This window comes from Tamandua tetradactyla, chromosome 10, assembly GCF_023851605.1.
Source record: "Tamandua tetradactyla isolate mTamTet1 chromosome 10, mTamTet1.pri, whole genome shotgun sequence".
NCBI classification, from domain to species: Eukaryota; Metazoa; Chordata; class Mammalia; order Pilosa; family Myrmecophagidae; genus Tamandua; species Tamandua tetradactyla.
This window is the reverse complement of record NC_135336.1, coordinates 34,210,376-34,236,356: the sequence shown is the minus strand read 5'-3', so window position 1 is coordinate 34,236,356 and position 25,981 is coordinate 34,210,376. Positions and strand designations below refer to the sequence as shown.

Genomic DNA, 25,981 nt, shown 5'->3' with positions numbered 1-25,981 from the left:
TGGCAAAGTGAGTTCTCAGAATGCCTGTAATTTCAGCCTTGCCTGGTCAGACAAAGTCTGGCTTCCAGGAAGCAAATGATTAAGTAGCCCAGTAGCACCATCTGCTGAACAGGCCAGGAAGTGCAAGAAGAGCTTCAGCAATTTTCAGAGCCTCTAGACCCTATGCCAGGCCCATTGAAGCTAGGCTACACTCCCTGAAAGGATAACTGGCCCTGTTTTGGTTGAGAAATTATGGATGACCCAACTGTCAAACAGTGCCCTAAAACAAACCCAGGTCTGTCTGTCTGGGAAAAAGCAGAGCACTACAGCACCAGTTTTTAGCTGTGGAAGTACATCCTCTAGTCCTATTGCTTTAGGCCTTTCCACGCAGGAACCTGGGAGTCACTAGACACATTGTGCCCACAGGCAGGGTCTCAGCCAAGGTACATGGTGCCCACCCCTTTTCCCTAGATTTGGTAGCGTCCAGTGTGTGTGGAGAACTATGGCCTTGACTGGATTATTGCCTGGTTGGGTCCTGGTACAATGGGTGCCACAGTTGGGAGCGGTGGGGTTGAGGGGAAGTGGTGGCCTAAACATGCCATCTGCTGGGGAAGACAAGGAACGGGCAGTCTAGCAAACTGCTATTCTGTTCAGCCCCTGACAGACTTCAGAAAAGGGTTGCACCTCCTATATGAAGTCCCAGCCTTGGTTTGCCTGGGAATTGCTGATAAACCAAGTGCCAAAGGAGACCTTCAATGCAAAACCAAGCAACTACAAAATCTTAGATGATCAAGGGAAAAGAACTTTCAAAATAACTTTATCCAGATAATCAAAGGCTGAGAAAGCAACAGAAAAATCACAAAGCACAAGATTGACAAACACTTAGCTAGACTGACAAAGACAAAAAGAGAAATAAATTATGTAAATAAATTATTTCAGAAATGGGGGAGTCATTACCATGGACCCCAAAGAAATAAAAAATATATAAGAAGATACTATGAATAACTGTATGCTAACAAACTAGATAACTTAGATGAAATGGACACTTTCCTAGAAACATACCAACATCCTATAATGACTCAAGAAGAAATAGAAGACCTCAACAAACCAATCACAAGTAAAGAAATTCAATCAGTTATTAAAACCTCCCTACAAAGAAAAGTCCAGGGTCAGATGGCTGCACAGGGGAATTTTATCACACATTGCAAGAACTAATACCATTCCTGCTCAAACTCTTCCAAAAAATTGAAGAGGAGGGAACACTACTTAACTCATTCTCTGAAGCAAGCATCACTCTAATACCAAAACCTGATAGGGAATTACAAGAAAGGAAAACTACAGACCCATCTCTCTAAGGAATACAGATGCAAAAATTCTCAACAATATACCTGCAAATCTGTCTCAAAAGCATATTAAAAGAATTATACATGACAACCAAGTGGGGTTTATTCCAGGTGGGTAATTGTGGCTCAACACAAGAAAATCAATTAATGTAATACATTACATTAACAAATTGAATGGGAAAAATCACATGATCATCTTGACTGATGTGGAAAAGGCATTTGACAAAATTTTAATTTTCTTGATTAAAAACACTTCAAAAGGTAGCAGTTGAAGGAAACTTCTTCAATATGATAAAGGACATATTTAAAAAGCCACAGTCAGCATCATACTCACTGGTGAAAACCTGAAAGCTTTCCCTGTAAGATCAGGAACAAGTCAAGGATGCCCAATGTCACCACTGTTATTCAACATTGTGCTAGAAGTTCTAGCTAGAGCAGTTAGGCAAGAAAAAGAAATAAAAGGCATCCAAATTGAAAAGGAAGAAGTAGAACTCTCATTATTTGCAGATGACATAGTCCTATATTTGGAAAATCCTGAGAAAAGTACAACAAAGCTACTTGAGCTAATAAACAAACCACAGCAAAGTGGCAGGGTGCTAGATTAACACATACAAATCAAGTGTTCTATACACTAATAATGACATAACTGAGGATAAAATTAAGAAAAAAATTCCATTCAAAATGGCAAATAAAATAATCAGGTACCTAGGAATAAACTTAACCAGGGATATAAAGGACCTGTACACAGAAAACTATAAAACATTCCTAAAAGAAGTCAAAGAAGACCTAAATAGGTGAAAAAAACATACTGTGTTCATGAATAGAAAGGCTAAATCATTAAGATTTCAATTCTACCCAAATCGATCTACAGATCCAATGCAATACCATTCAAAATTCCAACAACCTAACTTGCAGACTTGGAAAAATTAAATGTATTTGAGGGCTGTGCAATGGTGGCTCAGTGGCAGAATTCTTGCCTGCCATTCCAGAGACCCAGGTTCGATCGATTCCTGGAGCCTGACCATGCCAAAATAAAAAAAAAAAAGTAACTTTATTTGGAAGGGAAAGAGGCCTCAAAGAGACAAAAGCATCCTTAAAAAGAGGAACAAAGTAGGAGGACTGACATTTCCTGACTTTAAATATTATAAAGCCACAGTGGTCAAAAGAGTATGGTATTGGCACAAAGACAGACATATTGATCAATGGAATTGAACTGAGATTTCAGAAATAGATCCTCAGATTTACGATCATTTGGTCTTTGACAAGGCCCCCAGATCCACTGAACCGGGACAGAGTAGTTGCTTCAATAAAAAGCTCTGGGAGAACTTGATATACATATCCAAAGGAATGAAAAAGGACCCCTTCCTTACATGCTATACAAAAATTAATGCAAAGTGGATAAAAGACCTAAAAAGCCAGTACCATTAAACTCCTAGAAGAAAATATAGGAAAACATCTTCAAGACCTAATGATAGGAGGTAGCTTCTTAGACCTTACACCCAAAACACAAGCAATGAAAGAAAAAATAAATGGGAACTCACAAGATTGAATATTTCTATGCTACAGAAGATTTGTCAAAAAAAAGTGAAGAAGCAGCCAACTCAGTGGGAGAAAATATTCGATAACCATATTATCTAATAAGAGCTTGATTTCCAGTACATACAAAGAAATCATGCAACTCAACAATTTAAGAACAAACAACCCAATTATAAAATGGTCAAATAATGTGAATAAACATTTTTCTAAAGAAGAAATACAAGTGGCTAAAAAGCTCATGAAAAGATACTGATCTTCATTAGCTATTAGGGAAATGCAAATAAAAACCACAATGAGATATCATTTCACACCTATAAGAATGGCTGCTATTAAACAAAACACGAACTACAAGAGAGGATGTGGAGAAATTGGAACACTCATTCACTGCTGGTGGGAATGTAAAATGTACAGCCACTGGTGAAGAGAGTGGTGGTTCCTCAGAAAGCTAAATACTGAGTTGCCCCATGACCTAGCAATTCCAGTACTCAGAATATACTCAGAAGATCTGAAAGCAGAGACACAGACAGACGTTTGCATACCAATTTTCATAGTGGCATTATTCACAATTGTCAAAAGATGGAAAGAATCCTAGGGTCCATCAAGAGAGGAATAGATAGGGCGGGCCATGGTGGCTCAGCAGGCAAGAATGCTCACCTGCCATGCCAGAGGACTCGGGTTCGATTCCTGGTGCCTGACCATGTGAACAAAAAAAAATATTAAGAGATGACTAGATAAACAAAATGTGGTATATACATATGATGGAATATTATGCAGCAGTAGGAAGGAATGAGGTCCTGAAGCATGTGATAACATGAATGAATCTTGAGGACATAATGCTGAGTGAAGTAAGTCAGACCTAGAAGGTTAGATATTGTATGATTTCACTAATATGAACTAACTAGAATATGTAAACTCAGAAGTTTAAATGCAGAATATAGGATATCTATAGATGGACAGAAACTAGAGAAGGGGGCATTATTACCTAACGTGTATAGAATTGTTAATAGGTTGAATTTAGGGAGATGGTAGCTCATTATGGGGATTATAAGTAATAGCAACATATTGTAGGCGAATTTGATTGAAAGTGGTAGTTTAAAGTCATGTATCTAAATAAGTTCTTGCATGAACCACTCCAAATGTAAAAAATAAAAAAGAGGGTATATGGGGAAAAAAGCTATTGCCAACTATGGACTATACTTAACAGTAATATTTTAATATTCTTTTTTTTTTTTTTAGAGGGAGGAAGGGAAGGAAAGACAGAGAAGGAAGGAAGGGAGGAAGAAAGGGAAACATTTTTAAACATTTTCTTGTTTTATTATATTTTGTTTGTTTGTTTGTTTGTTTTTTTACATGGGCTGGGGCCGGGAATCGAACCGGGGTCCTCCGGCACGGCAGGCAAGCACTCTTGCCCGCTGAGCCACCGCGGCCCGCCAATATTCTTTCATCAACCAAAAAGTAACTATTCTACTGTACCAATACTGTGGATCAAAAATAGAGGGTGTTAAGGGATATGGGAAGATTTTTGTTTTATTTTTCATTCTTATTTCTCTTCTGGAGTAATGAACATGTTCTAAAATTGGTCACAGGGATATATGTACAACTAGGCGATGATACTGTGAGCCAGTGACTGTATACTTTGTGTGGTATGGGACTATATTGCAACAAAACTGGAAAAAAGAATGACAGAAGATACAAGTGCTGGAGAAGATGTGGACAGAGAGATATACCCATTCACTGTTCACAGGAAAGTGGAAAGGTGCAGCCCTTTTGGAAGACAATGTGGCAATTCCAAAGGAGGCTAAGTATAGGGTTGCCCTATGATCCTGCAATCCATTTACTAGGTATATACACAGAAGAACTGAAAGCAGGGATATGAATAGACATTTGCACACCAGTATTTATGGTGGCATTATTCGTGATTGCCAGTGGATGGAGGTGGCCCAATGATACATCGACTTATCAACAGAAGGACAAACTGCTATATACATATGGTGGGATATGGTGCAGCTACAGAAAGGAATGAAGTCATGAGGTATGCAACGGGATGAATGAACCCAGAGGACATTATGTTGAGTGAAATAAGTTGGAAGCAAAAGGACAAGTATTCTAAGTACCCATTTAGAAAATGCTTATAAGAAAATTAGAGCCTGGGATGTAAGCTCTTATAACAGTCACATCTCTTCCTGAGTTTTAAGTATTATCTCTAAATTCTGAGATGCTGTGCTCTCTGCATACAACCTGGTAGTTCCACTTTGGGTATCTCTGTGACATCTGAGACTCAGAGTTAGAATTCTGCAACTCTGCAGCATTATACCATACAGCAATTATTAAAGAAACTGATAAAGAGATCAGACTTCAATTAGAGATATGAATGAAGCTGATCTGGTTAGGACTAAGGTAAATCAGAATGCAAGGTAAAGGATGGCCCTGTATTTTAAAACTTCAACTTCTGTGTGAGACCACAGGATGAGATGTCTATTTTGTCCAAAATTTAAGTTTTCTGTAGCACACTATCTTATTTAACCTGTCTTTTAGTTTAATCAACCTAATTACATGGCATCTATGCTGGTTTGAAAGGATGTATGTCCCCTAGAAAAGCCATGTTTTAATCTAAACCCCATTTCATGAAAGCAGAATAATCCCTATTCAATACTGTATGTTTGAATCTGTAATTAGATCATCTCCCTGGAGATGTAACCCAATCAAGAGTGGTTGTTAAGCTGGATTGGGGGAATGTGTCTCCACCCATTTGGGTGGGTCTTGATTAGTTTCTGAAGTCCTATAAAAGAGGAAACATTTTGGAGAATGAGAGATCTGAGAGAGAGCAGAGCAGAACAACATAGCCACGTGGAGCAGAGTTAATCAGCCAGTGACCTTTGGAGATGAAGAAGGAAAATACCTCCCAGGGAGCTTCAGGAAACAGGAAACCAGGGAAGAAAAGCTAGCCGATGACACCATGTTTGCCATGTGCCCTTCCAGCTGAGAGAGGCAGCCTGACCATGTTCACCCTGTGCCTTTCCAGATGAGAGAGAAACTCTGAACTTCATTGGCCTTCTTAAATCAAATGTATCTTTACCTGGATGCCTTAAATTGGACATTTCCATAGACTTGTTTTAACTGGGACATTTTCTCAGCCTTAGAACTGTAAACTAGCAACTTATTAAAGTCCCCTTTTTAAAAGCCATTTCGTTTGTGGTATATTGCATTCTGGCAGCTAGCAAACTATAACAGAATCTAAACTAGGGAATGAGATATGGCTATTCTGTATAGGTTATTGTAATATCCTGATACATTACAGAGTATTTGGGGCAGAAAATAAATTATTTGCAAAGTCCCTTGAAGAAATAGAGGAAAAAAAGTGGGACTATTAAATTTCCCCACTTACGGACTTCCTGATAACTTTCTCAGCATTAGGGACTCCCAATTTAATGAACCAAGACCTTGACCTTGAGGATTGCTCTGATGAAACTTATTTCTCTAATGGGAAGCTAAGTCTATTTACAATTTGCCAAAGAGTCACCTTTAGACAACCTCTTTTTTCAGATGTGGCCTCTTTCTCAAACTCTGCAGATAAACCCACTATCATTACTCCTATGTGGGACATGACTCCCAGGTGTTTAAGTCATCCTGGCAATGTGGGACATGACTCCCAGGGATGAGTCTGATCCTGGCATTGTGGTATTGACAATGACTTTTTGACCAAAAGGGGAAAGAGAATTAAACCAAAATAAAGTTTCAGTGGCTAAGAGATTTCAAATTGAGTAGTCTTTCTGGAGATTACTCTTACATAAGCTTCAGCCAGCTATTGCAAATTGCCACAGTATGCCAAACTCCAACTAACAGTATTCCTGAAAACCCTAAAGAATACATTGGGCTCCATCTAAGACTCTATAAAAAGTCTTACCTCTTATTTTTTCAGAAACGTAAAGTCTCCAGATAGTTTATACGCCAAACAAGCCCTGGAACCCAGAGATACTAGACTTTCCAAGAATGTCAACCAGTTTCATTCCTTTACCCCATAATGTCAATAGCTCTTTTCAGCAAGAAGTTAAAACAGTCATTGCATAGGTATCCTTAAGGAGTGAGGGAATGATCAAATGAGAAGTTTTAACTGAGAAGTTAGGACTTAAATAATTATGACTACTGACTCATTATATAGATATTTCTTTTTCAGTTTCTAATGTATTAGATTAGCCAGAGGGAAATACCTGAAACTGCTGAACTATAATCCAGTAGCCTTGATCTTTGATAATGATTGTATTTTTATAGTGCTTTCATCTGGTGACTGTGTGGATGTAAAATCCTTGGGACTGACACTCCTTCATCCAGTGTATGGGAAGATGAGTAATAAAATAAAGACATGCATAAAAAAAAAATAGGTTGCAAATACAGAGAAAAATAGCCCTGTGTAAACTGTGGACAATAGTTAATACTACTACTGTAATAATCTTTCGTCAATTATAACAAATTTTGCTCACCAATGCAAGTGTTGGGGGGGGGAGGTAAATGGGAACCCTGTATCTTGTGCATGATTGTTCTTTAAACCCTCAACTTCTCTAATTGAAAAAAAAAAAAGCGACTAATATCATAATGGTGAGAAACTGAAAGTTTTCTCCCAAAGACAGGAACAAGGCAAAGATGTCTGCTCTCATCCCTCCTACTCAACACTGAGCATGATTCTTAGCTAGGGCAATGAGGCTAGAAAAATACAAGGTATATAAATTGGAAAGAAATTAATAAATTGAAAAGAAATGCCTATCTTTGGAGATTATATTATCTATGTAGAAAATCCAAAAATCTACAATGATCTACTAGAATTAAAATGGAGTTTAGCAAGGTCATAGGATCACAGGATACAAGGTGCGTATAAGAAAGTCAATTCCATTCCTATACACCACCAATGGACAACTAGAATTTGAAATTAAAAATAAATACTATTTATAATAGTGGCCACTAAAATTAAGTACTTGGATATAGCTCTAACAAAATCTGTGCAGGATGAAAGAGATTAAAGACACTCTATTAATGGAGAGATATATTGTGTTCAAAGATTTGAAGACAATTGCTAAGATGTGAATTCTCCCTTATTTGACCTACAGACTCAGAAATTTCAGTGAAAATCCCAGCAAGCTTTTTTTTTCAGATATAGATAAGCTGATTCTAAAATTTTATGGAAAGGCAAAGAAACTAGAATAGCTAACACAATTCTATAAAAGAACAGTTGGAGGACTCACATTACCCAATGTCTAGGACTTACTAATAGTCAAGATAGTGTGGTAATAGTAAAACAATAAAAACACCATTAGAACACCATGATAACTCTTAGAGGCAAGATCAAGATCTGTTGGTGAATGCTAAAAATTACTGGATGAAACTATGGAGAAACTGATTATTTGCATAACCTCAAAATTATCTTCCCCAAATTTACTAATTACTGTGGTTTAACATAAGATCACAAATACTTTGATGTTTCTTTCTCTAGGAAGCAAAGCTTAATTCCCCTCCTCTTGGGATTAAATTCAGTAACTCATTTCTAACAATGGAAAGAGACAAACAGTAACTTTACAGCAGAGAAATTTAGCAGAGGCCATTTCGCCAAGTGCCCCCTGATGTGATGCAAATAGAAGGGCACATCACCTCTGTGGTATTTATCCCCCAAATTTACAAGGATAAATAGATCATGAGAAAATCTCAGACAAATCTAATTGAGGGACATTTTACAATACCCTAACCATTACCGTCCAAAAGTCATGAAAACACAGAGAAACTATCACAGATTAGAGACTAGGTGTGGTGACTAAAGGCAGTGCAGTATGCTGAATGTATCCTGGAACAGAAGAATAGACATTAGTGGAGAAATGGGGGAAATCCGAATAAAAGCTGTAGTTAAAAAAGTATTATATTCACATTAATTTCTTAGTTTTGATAAATATATCATGCTTATGTAAGGTATCAACATTAGAGGAAGTTGGGTGAAGGATATACAGGAACACTGTTATTTTTGTATCTCGTGTATATCTAAAATTATTTCAAAATAAAAAGGCAAAAAATAAAAAATTACCAACATTGACTACTAATTTATATGAATCAGATGTTTTAATGTACTAAACTACGAATAACTGGATACTAAGGATTGTAAAACATTCACCTATTTGAATTTCATTATAAAAATGTTTTCACTGTTCCTCAATAGAACCCCAGCATTCTCAATGAGAGCTACAAATATGAACTTCAAAAAAAAATGATTTATACCATCCACATACTTACTTTTACATATTAGGTATTCATATAAAGATTTGATTTGGATAAAAGGTCTGAAACTAGAAAGGCTGACCAACAAAAACAGTTATGCCACCTAGTGGTGACTGATAAATATTATTGCTGACTGGAAAAAAAATTGAGGATGTCTGTACTTTTGCTAAATAAAATTCAAATGGGAGAAAAAGCTGACAATGTGATAAGATCTAATGCTGAAGTTCATTTAGATTAAAGATATTCAAAACATAACTTTCTAATAATCTGAATGTGGAAGATCAATTTGAAATAAAAAAGCAAAGTAGCTTGTTGACTACATAGGCAAGGAAGATATTTGAAGTATATTATAGGATGACACCTATGCTTGTATCTCCATATTACGCTATATTAAATATCACCTTACCTCCACCCAGTCATTATCTTCACTATGGAGATTTCCTAGCAATACAAGAACTGGACAATTGGAGAATGAAGGAATGGATATAAGGGAATTTTGAAGGGAATTCTTGAATAAAGGAAAAACTAAAACTAATAGTCACTTAGGGATAGGATTAGCCACTCCAATATGTGCAGAATGGAAAGAACAGGGATGAGATGCAATATATACGGGTATAGAAGGAGGGCAGAATGCAGAGGAGCTGAAAGGTTTGGCTTCTATACTTTGGCTTTTAGTATATATCCCATGGCAGATCACCTCGCTTTCCTGAACTCCTTTGTCCAGATCTATAAATTCAGTTGGAACTAGTTCTAACACTCTATTATACAATGAGTCAAGTTATTCTATAAGGCAATCATAAAACAAGAAATATTTTCAAATCCATTAAAAATAATTTTGGTAGAACTACTTAATAAAATAATAAAAGTAACACTACTTAGCATATTTCCTAGCACACAGGAAGTGCTTTACAACTATTGGCAGATAGCTGGGGAGTAGCAGATAGGCGGGGAGGTTTGATGAGAGGGAAATGAAAGAAAACAAAAAGGAAGAAAAAGGAAAATAATGTAGCACATAATCCATTCTAGCAGTGGTTCAGATACTATTATATATTTAATAATTCCTCATGAATTTAAACCAAAAATACTCAGAGACCACTTCACGTAAAGAATTGTTTTGTTAGGGAAAACCCTATTACGACCTTTTGTTAAGAAACAAGAAAAACAGTCTCTTTCCACTCATTTTTATTAAACAAATAAGGCTGGTAGTGGAACATCTTTATTTAAAGCATAAACATATAAGTTCCTTTATTAGAGAAATTGTACATATTGGTGAATATGGTCAATGGTCATATCCATATGTTAATTCTTTAAAAATTAGAACAATAATTAGGATTCTACGTTCTCTTCGTTACATTGTGAAGTGTCTTGTGTAGTCATATTCTATTGTTGGAATAACAGCTTGTACAAATTTCAAGAAAATTAGAAGATACCTAAAGATTTTAGCTAAGGAGAATAAGATTCTTAAATAGTTCTAAGTCTTAAGGCAACATTGTAAATATCCACTTCATTAAGCAATAATTTCTAAAAAAAAAATAAAAATTTTAAGTATATGAAAGAAATACACTCATACGAGTTTGTCTTTTTGACACAAGGCACTGTATAATGTTAACACTGCCTGATCACTCATTCCCATCTAATGTTTGAACTTGAAATATTAAATTTTTTAATATAATAAGAGTTCTTAATGAGTAAGAGTTCATACAGGTCCTATCATTTTAATGTAAAAATAAGAACAATGTCCATATTTAAATGAGTGAAAAATAGTCCCTTTATTGCTTATAAGACTGCTAGAATATATGTTAGTAAATATGACAGGATGAAGAGTATAAAACTACTGAAGCAGAAGAGAAAAAAATCAAGTGGAAACCCTCTATAATGGATTGATTTTATAGTAGTATATATACCTGCCACGGGATCTGCTATACTGGACTGCCTTTAATAAAATTTGGACATTTTTGGTTTCATTGACCTTGGAAACATTAAACGCTTACTTACGATTTACTGGGGAAACTGAGGATTCTATTACAAATCATAGAGTCCTGAATTTGCTACCTAGCCTCCAACATAGAGATAAATGCTGAAAATATGCATAATACGATCTTGGGGTAAATCTGATTAGGACTATATCTTTTCAGTTTGCTTCAGTATCAAATCAGTCCAAAGTTCCTCTGAAGGCTACACTTTATGCATGATGTTTATCTGTAGCTCCAAAATAGTAGTGAATCAGACATGGACCCTGTGGTCTCCTTCTAACACTGAGTGGCATGAACTACCAAGTCCAAATGCAGCCTAGCACTAACCTAACTCAAGGTACATGGCATCTCAATCATTGACTTTGACTTCTTTAGATGATTCCATGCTATGAGAACATGTACTTGGGGATTCAGCAGTTTACTTAGACATTAATTTACTCCTCTTATCAATCCCAGAGAATTGAGTAGGAGGACCACAGTAAGATACAAGGGGAAAATGAAAATATTGTATTTCAAGTACATCTGAAATAAGCTTTGAATACTTAGTTTTTAATTAACCTGCTTAAGTTTAATTCCATGCTTCAGCAAGACCTCAGATTGATGTATCCTAACTTTACTTCTGATGGGAAAGCCTATTTTCGGGAATATTCTTTTGGGATAACGCTCGTCATGTGTTATCCTCTAAATCAGAAGACTACTCATCTTTCATCAATAAATTAAGCTCACTGAGTTGCTTTTCCATCGAGAGCAATGGTTTTATATTCACACACTCTTTTAACTATTGTCTCTGCAACAAACGAAAGTATTTGGCAAGCAATTGCCTATAAGTATTTATTAATTTGAGGCTCAGTAAAAAGGCAGCGCTAATTAGCACACACAGGGACATGTGCTAATCAACTGAACAAGGGACAACTATCATAAGGTAACATTCTCTAAGTAAAGACTTCCACTAGGAAGCCAAAACAAGTTATAGTTACCATGTTATTAAAGTTACACTAAATTTCTCAAAAAAAATCCTTTTTTTTTTTTCCAATCACACACACAGGTAAGGATACATATGAACACCAAGTTCTCCTCCTCCTTCTGCAACAGTCTCAATGATTTTCTTCATCACCTCAGCATGCCTAAAAGCAGAAGAATAAATCTTATTAGTATAGATCAAGTCAAAATATGAAAAGCAAGTTTTCATTTGTGAAGAAAACTGCCTTCTTGTTGCTGAGTTAATTTTTATCATGTACTAGCTATACTGTAAAATATTCTCCTCCCCTACTCCCCAACAAGACAGATGGCTAAGCCACACAGTTATTTTATTTGGGGAGGGGGGTAAATTTGAAAAGCTATGGGAGTCAAAAAGGACCCAATGGCATTAGTCAGCTTTTCTATGGGTGGAGGAGAAAAGCAGAGAAAGGGTAATCATGATAGGAAATATGCTGAGCAATGGCTCTCTGCTCTGATACACACAAAAAAAGAATCACACAAGTAAATTTTAAAAAACCACATGGTAACCACTGATCAAAAAAAAGCAAAGAAATACCAATAATCCTGGGAATTTGATTATAAATATTTAGCTGTGGATAAATTTATCAGAGTCAAATACATATTTTTTCCATTGCCCTATTTTGCAGGTATTATAAAATTTATCTAATTCTATTCAGAAATAATTTTTTCCTTTTATGAAGAAAGAAATTATCTGAAGTTTTTTCCTAAGCACAGATCATTTCATGGGCAATTGGTGTCTCTCCTTTGATACAGAAGAGTGACAGTGAAATAAGTGGTTGGGCACATAAACTAAGAAAAGTCAAGGAACATACAAAAGAAACAAACTACTGGTCATGTATTTCCTGGCTTAAATAATGGCACCTAAAATGTTATGAACATAACCTTCATAATGGAGACAGTTAACTTAGTGGATGAGGATCTGAAAGCATAATCTAAGGCAGCCCATGGAAAGGTCTAAAATGTTGCTGAAGGGTCATTTTGTAGAATCCCAATGCTTTTGCCATATTTATATCACATGCCATAGTTTAGTCATGTTTATTTAATTAAACTGGTTAACATTAATTACCAGCTAATTACTTATCTTTTTCCCAACTCTGAGGCAAATTTATGCCTCAAAACAGACATTACTCAGTTTGATAAGAACAGTCATAAAACTGCAAAGCAGGAGAGGAATCAACAGAATAATTCTCAAAAATGAAAACCTTTTAGAATATATTAAAGAATTCAAAACTAAAATGAATTATTTCACAGTTAGCAATATTAACTGGGCTTTCCATGAAGTACAGTTTTGGAATAAAGAGTTTGTAGAACGCGAGAGGAAAATATTACAGAATTTTCTTCTAACTAAAAGGGGGGCTAAATGCTTCATCTAATTGGTCAATAGGATACCAGAGTTTTCACCTGAAAAATACTGCTACCAGTATGTTAGCAGTATTTTTCAATGATTTCTGAAAGCCACCTATTAGAAATAACTAACCCTCAAATTAGAATGTAACATCATCTTTTTAAAAGGAAAGTTCAAAACAAATCATGCATATAGGTTCTGCTACACTTACTTGGCATTCCAACAACACATTAGTAACAAGAAAATCTCAATTGTGTTATGCATTTCTAACCAAAGCCAAAGCTAGTGCATGTGCCGCTACTGATCTAAGTTTTGAATTTAGGAAGCTGTGAAAGAATAATTAAAGTTATATGCTAAATTTGACTAAAGCAGTGTTTCTAACAAGGCTAGATATCTGGTCCCTTATTCTACTCAAATGCCATTGCTTCATCCTTGCTTCCTTCTCCCTCCTTTCTTAGATCAGGAGTAGAGTTTGGTTGGTTTATCTTGAGAACTTAATTTGAGAAATAATTCTTTTAAGAATTGAGAATGTTCAGGTGGAAAGTAATGATTCCTTAATAAAAACAAGTTAGCACCTGTTACAAAGAAGGAGAGAGAGTGCTAGTAAAGGAGAAGAATTCGCTCATCCATTCGTGTTTGTGTGCGCATATAGATAGATCCTGGCAGTGACGTGGCAGTTACTAGCTGGAATGAGAACTCTTGAGTGTGACAACCTGTGGGCCTTGCCTGAGGAAAGTGAGTGAGTAGCAGTTTGTCATGCCAGAAAGAGGAGATAGAACAGAGGTGCTCAGGCAAAGGTGTGTTAGGGGTACAATTAGCACCTTCACTAACCAGAAAGAGAAGAAACAGATTAAAACTATAAATTAGGCCTGAACTCTGCCTGTGGATAAAATTAATAGCACATAAAAAAGCTAAAATGTACATTTATTAAATTTAATAACAATCTGATTTAGCAGAGAGAACTTAAATCTAAGAATCTTGTTTATATCTTAACTTGAACTTTCAAAAGTAGAAATAAGTTATTTCTATGATGAAAATTATGTATTTTTAAAACCTTAGAGACGCTTCACATCCTGTATCACTGCTCTTTTCATTTACCTTTAACCATAATATAAAGGACCCTTGGGAATGGAATGCCTTAAACAGGTCGCTAATGCTTGGCTAAAATTCACTTACCACAGAGAACTTGGCTTTATAAAATAAAAGGACAAAAAGTTTAGATGACATACATATAGAACAAGGAATATTATGTTCTTAGGTTAAACTACCCATAAATCTTCAAGTCTGCTCCTCAGTTGCCAGAGATAAACATGGGATTTTCTAAGGAGAGCTCTGAGGGCTGAGGAGTTAGAAAAAAATAAATGGACAGAAGAAAAGCAACAGTGGACATAGTTAACAGCTATAAAAGCAGTCTATAAGGCAATTTTTTGCTTTTTGTTGGGAGTAAAAAACAAGAATAAATAGAGCAGAAGTGAGCCAGAGAAAGATTTTATTCCTGTTTTCTATCTTTCTTCCTGTATCCTCCCTCAACAAAGAACTAGACCATTTCTGACAGAATCAGTCTATGAAGACAAAATTTAGGAGAGAACAAATTATAAAATGCATTTGATTAGACAAAATAGACAAAACCTCACAAATGAAGAATAAAGTAAAAAAACGATTCATACTGTATTACCCTTCACTAACCAATAAACAGGAGATAAATTTATTACAAAGAAAAAAGTACACGGTCATCTTTATATTTTACATTCACAAAAAGATACATGTATACTAGAATGGACCATATCCAAATGATGAGTAATTCTGAATCTAAAACAGGATCTCTGTATTATCCTTGGAGCCAAAAACGGGGGTACATAAAATCACAAACTCTATTTCACGGCTTAACATACACACAGAGTATTCTTAATGTAATAAATTTAAAATATATTGGTAAGTTCTCCCTTCCCCTTCCTTTTTCTTATATATTTAATCAAACACAAGAACATTTCTAAGAAAGACGAAAGAAAATTATATTAACTTATTAAGTACTAAATCCCTGAAGTGGACATCACATACACACACACACACACACCCACACACCTGCACGGGTGGACTGAACACATTGGAGGTGGAGGAAGATGAGGGTGATTTTCAATGGTCACTGTTTTCTTCACATGATCTTGACTGATGTCTTCATACATGTGCTCAACTGTTAGAGGCTGCCTTTGCTGAAAGCATAAAAACATGCTTTGAAATTACTGTTTAAAAATGGCTAGCATGAATCTCAATGTTTATAATATATTTATCCCCTACATCCACTCCAATCACTTGCAATTTTGAATTTCAGACTATTTATAATAGAATCATGAGACAATTTGGCAAGTTTAGAATTCATTTGTATCAAGGAGTGCTGGGGTGAGGTCTGCACTCCTCCAGGGTATGTGATATCAACCACCATTTAATGCAGTAAAGATTCCACTAAAAGGCAAGTTAGTGGTTGCCAATATACCTTATGAATTTCTAATTCATCTCTTTAGGCCTATTTTGTTTTATTTTCTTTATCCCACTTACAGTTATAAGAATGACAGGATAAACAAGTTAGTTATATTTCAATTACATGGATGAATGAAAAAGGTTGTCTTAAGGAAAATAAAATACATATGACACAAAATGCCTATATATGCCAATGGATATATAATCCCAAACAAAATTAATGCAACAAACCAGTTCAATTTCCATCAGATTTTGAAAAGATAAATTCAGAGGCAAAGAATGAATATGTAACAGATTACTTGTTTCAATTATATTTATTGTCACAGTGAATAATTCAGTTTCTTTAAAATAACAATCAAGTTTACTATTAATCATAAAATTGGAAGACATGATTTCTAAAACTTAAAAGACCACAATATATAGCTCTGTACATAATGAAGAAATCAAATCCAACAACTTAAAGAATTTATTTTAAAAAATATTTCCTTTTATTTTTACCTCATCATAGCCAAACAACCACAGTCGTGGAGTTTGGTAATATTTATCATATGTGATGTAAAGGTCATAAGTCCTGGTTTGCAAAATAGCATCTTCACCTCCAACATCAGTTTTAGCTTTACAAGCTTCTACTATTTTCCTTGTGTCTAGGGTAGCCTGGCACAGAATAATGGAGAAAAATTTACAATGATTAAAATCAGTATGAATATGATACCCTAGAAAACTCATTTTTCCCACATTATATTTTGTTTTTTATCTCAAAAGCAAATGTAACTTAAAACTCAAAGCGAAAATTTTATTAACCCATGTAAACATAAATTTTTTTGAAAATCAAAATATTAAGAACACTAATCCCCAGGTTCAAGTTCATTCATTAAAAGTATTTAAAGAAAACAATTTACAAACCTCATCTGTTTCCAACAATCCACTCTCTTCATATTCTGTCATAAAAAACAAAAAATTAATCAAATTTAAGAAAATTATATACTAGTTTAGGAATTCTTGAAAAGCTGGATTTTGCTTCTGTTTTTAACTGAAGACACTGAATAGACATGCACCAATTCTATACTTCCAAAGCAGCATCTAATTTACATGACAAAAGTCACAGAAAGTCAGCATGCTTAAGGCTTAGTCTATGCTACAATCTATTAATAATACCAAATGGCATAATGACACAGAGGAATCCTTAGTGACTCCACAGTGAATATAAGGCTATTTGCGTAATGGGATAAAATTTGCTCATTAAAGTCTCCATTAAACCTCTCCTCTTTGCTGAGTCCAGTGGGAAATTTTCAGTCTTCATCTTAATTGATGTCTCAGCAATATCTGCCATGATTTTCTCCATCCTCCTCAGAACACTTTCTTTTCTTGGCTTTTAAAGTTAGCATTATTTTTCTGGTTTTCCTCTGATCTCACTAGCTAGTCTTTCACTATCTCCTGTACTGGTTCCACTCCATCTCCTCTACATTTTTTTAATACTGCTGTAACTAAGGGCTCAATTCTTGGATCTGTCTCTTCTCTATTCATACTTACTCCATCAATGATTTCATCTTGTCTCTATGGCTTTAAATACCATCTACAAGTTAATGATGCCCAAATGTATTTCCTGACTGCAGATCTAGATATCTAATTGATTACTTTTTGTCTCCACTTGAATCACTAATGGGCACCGCAAATGTCACAGGTCTAAACCTGAGCTACTGATTCCCTTTCTAAATCTGTTCAGTCCTATAATTTTCCCCATTTCAGTTAATGATATTTTCTAGATGCTCATGTTAACAACCTTGGAGTCACATTTGACTTCTCTGACTCTCACATCCCAGTCAACAGAGCATCAAATCCCTTTAGCCCTAATCTCAAAAATACGTCCAGAATTCTATTTCTCGCTGCTTCCAATCTTACCACTCAACCCAAGTCACCAATATTTCCTGCCTAGATTATTAAGACAGGCTTCTAACCATTCTCCCTTTCCCCCTTCAGTCTATTCTCAACACACTATTTGAGTGAGCCAGTTAAAATGTTAAACTATCATTTCTCTACTTAGGAAAATCCTCTAATGACTTCTCAACTCACTCTGGACTGAAGCTAGGGCCCTACATGATCCCTGGTTTACCTCTGACTCTACCCTTAATTAGTTTCCCCTCATTACACTAGACATAGGAGCCTCTTTACAGTATTTTACGTAAGCCATCCATGCTCCCACCTCAGGACCTTTGGAATAGCTTGCTTACTTCTTCCGGGGCTTTACTCAAATGGCATATTCTCAATGAGGCCTTTCTTGATCAACCTATGTAAAAACTGTTAACACTCTTTCTCACTCCAAGACTTCCTTACCCCTTACTTTCCTTTATTTTTCTCCATAACACTTACAAACATCTAATACAGTATATATTTTTGCTTTTCTATTTTTTTTCACTCCCCTAATTAGAATGTAAGCTCCACAAGATCATGCCTATTGCTTCAGATCCAGCACAGAGAACAGTACCTAACACACACATTATATCGCTCAATAAGTATTTCTTGACTAAATGAGCAGCAATTAACTACCCGTTACAGATGGTATGTGAGGTTATGAGCAATTTTGGTTACAGTAACTCACTCTTACTTCTTCAAGGAATGGGAATTTACCACAGAAATAAGGACAAGAATCTCACTAGAATGTAGGAACAGATAAAGAAGGTCTGATGGAGACCAAAAGTAATTTGGGAAGTACTGAAAGGTACTTTGAATCAAGACTACCCTGGCAATTAGACTATGCTAACACCCTCTCATTATAACCATTTGTCTACTACTTACTGTCACGGTGCTTCAACTCTAATTGGTGGCATCTTCTATTTATGCATTAAATAAATCCATCTCCATTTCCTTCTTAATTCTATATATTTCAGGTAGTCACCTTACAGTTTCCAATGCCTGTCCTCTTTCTTTTTTCATATTCTCTTTCTTTTTCCTCTAACTCACATGCCATATAATTTCATATTTAAACTTTCAGAGAATCTGATGTAATTTATACACTGTTCTTTTTTTTCATGCCAGACTACAGTATACCAGTACAGAAGCCATGAGAACAGATAAAATCTATTTGGGAAGGTAGAGAGTGATTAGAAAAAATGAAACCCCAGGAAACAGTAACATTTAAGAACTGGGTAGAAGAAAAAAGAGTCCTAGAGGAAAACTGAGAAGAAACAGTCAAAGAGAGAAAGGAAAACCTGGTGCCACAGTAACTAAGGAAGGGAAAAAAAGTAGTTAACAGACTCAAAGGAAGCAGAGGGGAGAAGTATGACAGAAGATACACTGGATTTAAAAGAGAGATCATCCTGGTGACAGTAATTTCTTTACTTATTTTTAAATATCTGAGGATCCATATGTATTAAAGATTATCTTGCTAATGAAATAAGATGTTTTTAATAGCCATATGCTCCTGTTCTCCTAGTATATTGGGTCTCAATTTTTTTTTTTTAATGATGTTCACTAATGCAGTGACTTCTAACTAGAAGACTTCTGAGGGCATTTCAGAAACAGGGTACTGTGAAGAGATTCTGTATCATTTGAAAAGGTCGATTAAGAATTACTATATTCAGGTTTTAGCAGAAAGATGAAATTAAAAGGAGAAAGAAAATATAAAACCATGTGAGTAACTCTTTTTCTGCTCTGAAATAATTAGTTTAAGATAATTAACTTAAGAATCTGTATACCTGCAGCTTTATCCAGCATTAAAAAGGATGACTAATAATTATCCTAGTGCAATAATGCTGTTAAGGTTATGCTCTAGGTAAAGAAGAAGAGTCCAATAACAAGATAAATTTTGTAGTAATTACATTTGCACTAAGCAAAATCCTCCTTTCTAGGTTGCTAACTGGTCATATTTAGAACCCAATGGAGTAGAATTTTTAATTCCCCATGAATTACAAATATTCCCAAATCTACATACGGGTGTGATTAAAGCAAATCTAGACGACCAATACCTTCCATATCAGCAGCTTCTCCTTCCTCTTCTTCTTCTTCTTCTTCCTCCTCACAAAATACTGAGCAATCTTGGGATTTTATACTGTCCTTTAAAATAAATCACATTTAAAGTCATTTAAATATGTTCATTAGTTTAAGCAGTGAACACCTATGTGCCAGGACAATGCTAACCACTGTGAAAATAAGAGTGATAAAACAATTCTTGTCCTCAAGAAACTCATAACCCAGTGGAGATGACAGATCCATAAACCTGTCATTAAACACAGTATGCTGACTATGACTAAAAATATAAGAATCTCACTGGAGCATAGGAGCACCAAGAGTCATTCAAGATCACTTAAAATTGTTGCCAGCTATACATCTAATAAAACAAAAAATATTTTTAGCTACCCAACTCAGTATCAGAAATTCAGTTCAAAGTATTTTAACTAGCACACTACAATTTTAAGGAAAAAGGTGTATTTATAAATCACAACTCATTTGTAAATGAAAATAAATTCATTATTATAAATTACAAACCAAACCCTATTGTAATTCATTAATAATATCCTGGCTGAATTAAACAAAAGGTATCAGATCTTAGAGTTATTACAGCACATAGGATTTCCATTCAATTTCTTAACTATATTTGTTCTACAATGAAAAAAATAATGCTAATCAATGAAAGGTCTAACACATGGTCAACCCTGTTACAAAATTAATATCCTGAAAATTTTAAGCAATATATAATAAGTCAGTAAACAGGATATCAAATTTCATCTAGTTTGCAATTTTACTTATGGATAATTCTATTTACTACGAGAAACTTAAATCCTATGCTTCATTATTAGACTCAAAATGTGAAACCATGTAAGAAAGATTATCAGTGTCTGTGTAATTATTAGATGAGCCAGTATCAATACACTGATCATTAAGGAAAATCTCACTTAATCATTTTGGTGATATTCATACGTGATACAACAGACATAGAGCAGAATTCAACAACAAAGATAATACTTAGGTCTGGATGGCAAGTATTTCAAGCATTAATTTACTATAAATAACAAATATCTACATTAAATAGAAAATGACATGAAAGATTATTCTAGTTGTAAATTATTCTAAGTCATCATCCTTCTATAAGACATGACAATGTTTAGTGGGATGCTAAGTACCATATTAACCATTATTACATTTACTGAAAATTCTTGAAAGAAATACCATAAATGTTATCAAAACTGCTGTCCACACTACTTTGCTATTTTATCATTACTGAAGTTTGAAGCTATGAAATGATGTTCTCAGCATGACATAAATATGAAAGAGGTTAAATGAGAGGCTTATGGAAATCAGCCACAAAACAAAAATAATTGCCAGAGTAAATAATAAAAGCTTCAAAGGTAGCAAAACCATTCGTGTAATTTCTCCTTAACCATTCAGACTCTCCAAAAAGTGGAACTGCAAAAGTTGAATTATCAGGCCAATGAACTGAACTTTAATCCCTAGCAAGTATAAAATTCTACAGTAAAGAAAAAACAAACCGGGTGGCAAAACAGTGGCTCAGTGGCAGAATTCTTGTCTGCTATGCCAGAGGCCCGGGTTCAATTCCTGAAGCCTGCCCATGTAAGAAAAAAAAAAAAAAAAAAAATTTTTTTTTTTAGTGTTTTAGTTTCTAGCACTTTCTATTAAGCCCCATTTATCAATCTTGAAAGATAAATGACAAAAAAACACAAAGAATATCTTAAACTAAATAAGTGTTGTAGTAATTATTCCATAAGGACAAGACAAATACAACTATTCTGTCCAAATATTCTATCATATAAGAGACAAGTCTGTTAACAAAGCAATTTTAAAAAGATAAGGGTGAAGGCATGTTGTATTCTTTTTTGTATCATTTCAAACTACGTAAAAATAAGAAAACTCTAATTGTTCTCTTTAGGACTGAAAAGCTAATATACTGTATACAGCCTGAATTAAGTGAAAACTTCTAAGCACAAAAATTCCACTCAATTATGTATTTTGCCCTCCCTCCCACAATGAGTTATATAAATAAAATTAACTTATTTAGCACCCACTTATTTAAAATGTCATAATTTTGAACCACGCTAATGTAAAGTTAAATTTGAATTTTCAGAAACAAAACTGGTGATTTAAAAAAATACTAGGAGAATGATTAAATCGTTTAAGACAATTTTAAACTACAAATTTTAAACATTAATATTGTATTATTAACAATCACTGATCAACAGGTGGATAAACTTCCCCAAACTTACATTTATACATTAGGAACTATATTTGTTTAAAAGCAAAAATCCATTTCTTTTAACTTAGCATAGGAGTTTGAAGTCTTCTCAATTAGTGAAATTTGGCAGTTTTTACTAGTTACAATCTAAAACATGTTTTTCCTAGTCATATGACAGTTTAAGGAAAATAAGGGTAAGGTGAAGTGGTATTTTGATATGTTGATAAAGAAAAGGGGGGTTGTATTGAATGAAGCTGCATGTGAGAATGATAGAGGGAGGAGGGCTGGGGACATAAATGTAATCAGAAAGAAAGATAGATGTTAAAGATCGAGATGGTATAATCTAGGAATGCCTAGAGTGTATAATAATAGTGAAATGCACAATGTACAAATTTTAAAAATGTTTTTACATGAGGAAGAACAAAGGATTGTCATTATTGCAGGGTGCTGAAATTAGATATCTAATATTTTAAAATGCCACATTATGTGTGAGACTAAAGCAAAAAATGTTTATTTGTTACAAAATTTAGATTTTGACTAGAGCATTTCCTAATATAACTAATGTAGATAGTCTGATTGAATGTCATAAGTACTTGGAATCTCAGGTAACACATGAGTTTTTGTTGGTTTGTCCAGAGTGATACCCCACTGAATCCCAGAATGATTTGATCAGTGACTGGAAAAGTATTTGCAAGCCCCTTTCGGGAAATGGTGAGAGTGGGGAGAAATCCAACCTCCCCAAGTGGAATTCTTGATATTCTCACAAGCAGTGTGGACAACCAAAGTTATAGGCTGAGCCCCCAGTTCACATGAACTGGGGGTTCGTTCACATGAAACTTAACCCCACAAAAGATAGGTCAAGTCTACTTAAAATTTAGGCCTAAGAGTCACCCCCAAGAGAGCCTCTTTTGTTGCTCAGATGTGGCCTCTCTCTCCAGCCAATATGATGAGCATTCTCACCACCCTCCCCTTCTCTGCGTGGGACATGACTCCCAGGGGTGTGGACCTTCCTGGCAATGTGGGACAAAGATCCTGGAATGAGCTGAGAATTAACATCAAGAGACTGAGAGAACCTTCTCGACCAAAAGGGGGAAGAGTATAACGAAGCAAAGTGTCAATGGCTGAGAGATTCCAAACAGAGTAGAGAGGTTATCCTGGAGGTTACTCTTATGCATCAAGTAGATATCACCTTGTTGTTCAAGACGTAGTGGAGAGGCTGGAGGGAATTGCCTGAAAATGTAGTGCTGTGTTCCAGTAGCCATGTTTCCTGATGATGATTGAACAATGATATAGCTTTCACAATGAGACTCTGTGAATGTGAAAACCTTATGTCTGATGCTCCTTTTAGCTACTATATCAACAGAAGAGTAGAACATATGGAATAAAAATAAATAACAGGGGGAACAGATGTTAAAATAAATTCAGTTTGTAATAGTGGTAGGTGAAGGCGAGGGGTAAGGGGTATGGTACGTATAGTTTTTTTTTTCTATTATCGTTTTATTTCTTTTTCTGTTGTCTTTTTATTTCTTTTTCTAAATCGATGCAAATGTACTAAGAAATGATGAATATGCAACTATGTGATGATATTAAGAATTACTGATTGTATATGTAGAATGGAATGATTTCTAAATGTTTTGTTAGTTAATTTTTTTTTAATTAATTAAAAAAAAAAAAAAAGAGGACTTCCGGAGAAGATGGCGGCTTAGTAAGACGCACGGGTCTTGGTTCCTCCTCCAGAACAGCTACTACGGAGGTGGAAACGATACAGGACAGCTCCCGGAGCCACGACAGAGACGAAGAGGACAGCGTACCCCATTCTGGAACGGCTGACCGGCTGGGAGAACCCGCTCCGGTGAGAGCGCCTTGGGGAGCGGGCTTCCTCGGGTAGGGGCGGCAGGCAGCCGGAGTCCCTCCCTCCCTCGTTCCCGGGCCGTCTAGAAGAATTGGACAGGCGGTCCCCTCAGGCCGCGGTGGCTGGCGCCCGCCCCCTCCCCACACAGACTCCCAGAGCAGCTGGGAGAATTGGATTGGAGATCCTCAAGCCGCGGAGAAAGGCGACCAGGGTCCCTTTCAAACACATGGCTTGCCGGTCTGGCTGGGAACAGTGGATAGGCATTTCCTCAAGCCGCGGCAGCTGGCGCACCCACACCACGCTTGGTGCCCCAGGCCGGCTGGGAAATTTGGACAGGCGCTCCCCCAAGCCGCAGAGGCTGGTGCCCCCCCACCACGCTTGGCGCCCCGGGCCGGCTGGGAAATTTGGACGGGCGCTCCCCCAAGCCGCGGAGGCCGGCGACCGTCCCTGCGTGCGGATCCCGGGGCCGGCTGGGAGATTCGGATTGGCACTCCCCCAAGCCGCTTCGCCTGGCGACCCCCCCCCCTACAGCGAGAGTTTTCCAAAGTTAAAGGAGCCACAGCATCTTTTACTGGTGGGACCTGCAGACAGATGAGCGCCACGAGCGCCACCTACTGGGCAGGATAAGAAAAACAGAGCTCAGAGATTTCACAGAAAAATCTTTCAACCTGCTGGGTCCCACACCCAGGGAAATCTGATTAAATGCCCAGACGCCAGCAGAAGATGACGAATCACGCTCAGAAAATTGAAGATATGGCCCAGTCAAAGGAATAAACCAATAGTTCAAATGAGATACAGGAGCTGAGACAACTAATGCTGAATATACGAACAGAAATAGAAAACCTCTTCAAAAACCAAATTGAGGGAGGACATGAAGAAGACATGGGCTGAACAAAAAGAAGAAATAGAAAAACTGAAAAAACAAATCACAGAACTTATGGGAGTGAAGGACAAAGTAGAAAAGATGGAAAAAACAATGCATACCTACAATGGAAGATTTAAAGAGACAGAAGCTAGAATTAGTGAATTGGAGGATGGAACATCTGAATTCCAAAAAGAAACAGAAACTATAGGGAAAAGAATGGAAAAATTTGAACAGGGGATCAGGAAATTGAATGACAATATGAAGCGCACAAATATACGTGTTGTGGGTGTCCCAGAAGGAGAAGAGAAGGGAAAAGGAGGAGAAAAACTAATGGAAGAAATCATCACTGAAAATTTCCCAACTCTCATGAAAGACCTAAAATTACAGATCCAAGAAGTGCTGAAAATTTCCCAACTCTCATGAAAGACCTAAAATTACAGATTCAAGAAGTGCAGCGCACCCCAAAGAGATTAGACCCAAATAGGCGTTCTCCAAGACACTTAACTAGTGAGAATGTCAGAGGTCAAAGAGAAAGAGAGGATCTTGAAAGCAGCAAGAGAAAAACAATCCATCACATACAAGGGAAACCCAATAAGACTATGTGTAGATTTCTCAGCAGAAACCATGGAAGCTAGAAGACAGTGGGATGATATATTTAAATTACTAAAAGAGAAAAACTGCCAACCAAGACTCCTATATCCAGCAAAATTGTCCTTCAAAAATGAGGGAGAAATTAAAACATTCTCAGACAAAAATTCACTGAGAGAATTTGTGACCAAGAGACCAGCTCTGCAAGAAATACTAAAGAGAGCACTAGAGTCAGATATGAAAAGACAGAAGAGAGAGGTATGGAGAAGAGTGTAGAAAGAAGGAAAATCAGATATGATGTACATAATACAAAAGGCAAAATGGTAGAGGAAAATATTATCCAAACAGTAATAACACTAAATGTTAATGGACTGAATTCCCCAATCAAAAGACATAGACTGGCAGAATGGATTAAAAAGCAGGATCCTTCTATATGCTGTCCACAGGAAACACATCTTAGACCCAAAGATAAACATAGGTTGAAAGTGAAAGGTTGGGAAAAGCTATTTCATGCAAATAACAACCAGAAAAGAGCAGGAGTGGCTATACTAATATCCAACAAATTAGACTTCAAATGTAAAACAGTTAAA

The 25,981-nt window shown here is 35.9% G+C and overlaps 1 protein-coding gene across 1 annotated transcript in view; it reads right to left on the bottom strand.

Annotated features, from left to right (window-relative positions):
* Window positions 1–10,275: 10,275 nt before the first annotated feature.
* ATG3 (autophagy related 3) overlaps window positions 10,276–25,981 on the bottom strand; it is a 36,922-nt gene continuing 21,216 nt past the window's right edge. Inside the window, exons 7-12 of the mRNA XM_077118397.1 lie at window positions 19,865–19,952; window positions 16,806–16,840; window positions 16,401–16,556; window positions 15,510–15,637; window positions 12,139–12,207; window positions 10,276–10,540 (exon numbers count right to left, since the gene is read on the bottom strand). Of these exons, the coding sequence (XP_076974512.1) occupies window positions 10,459–10,540; window positions 12,139–12,207; window positions 15,510–15,637; window positions 16,401–16,556; window positions 16,806–16,840; window positions 19,865–19,952 (558 nt within the window). The 3' untranslated portion in view covers window positions 10,276–10,458. The remainder of the gene's footprint in view (window positions 10,541–12,138; window positions 12,208–15,509; window positions 15,638–16,400; window positions 16,557–16,805; window positions 16,841–19,864; window positions 19,953–25,981) is intronic.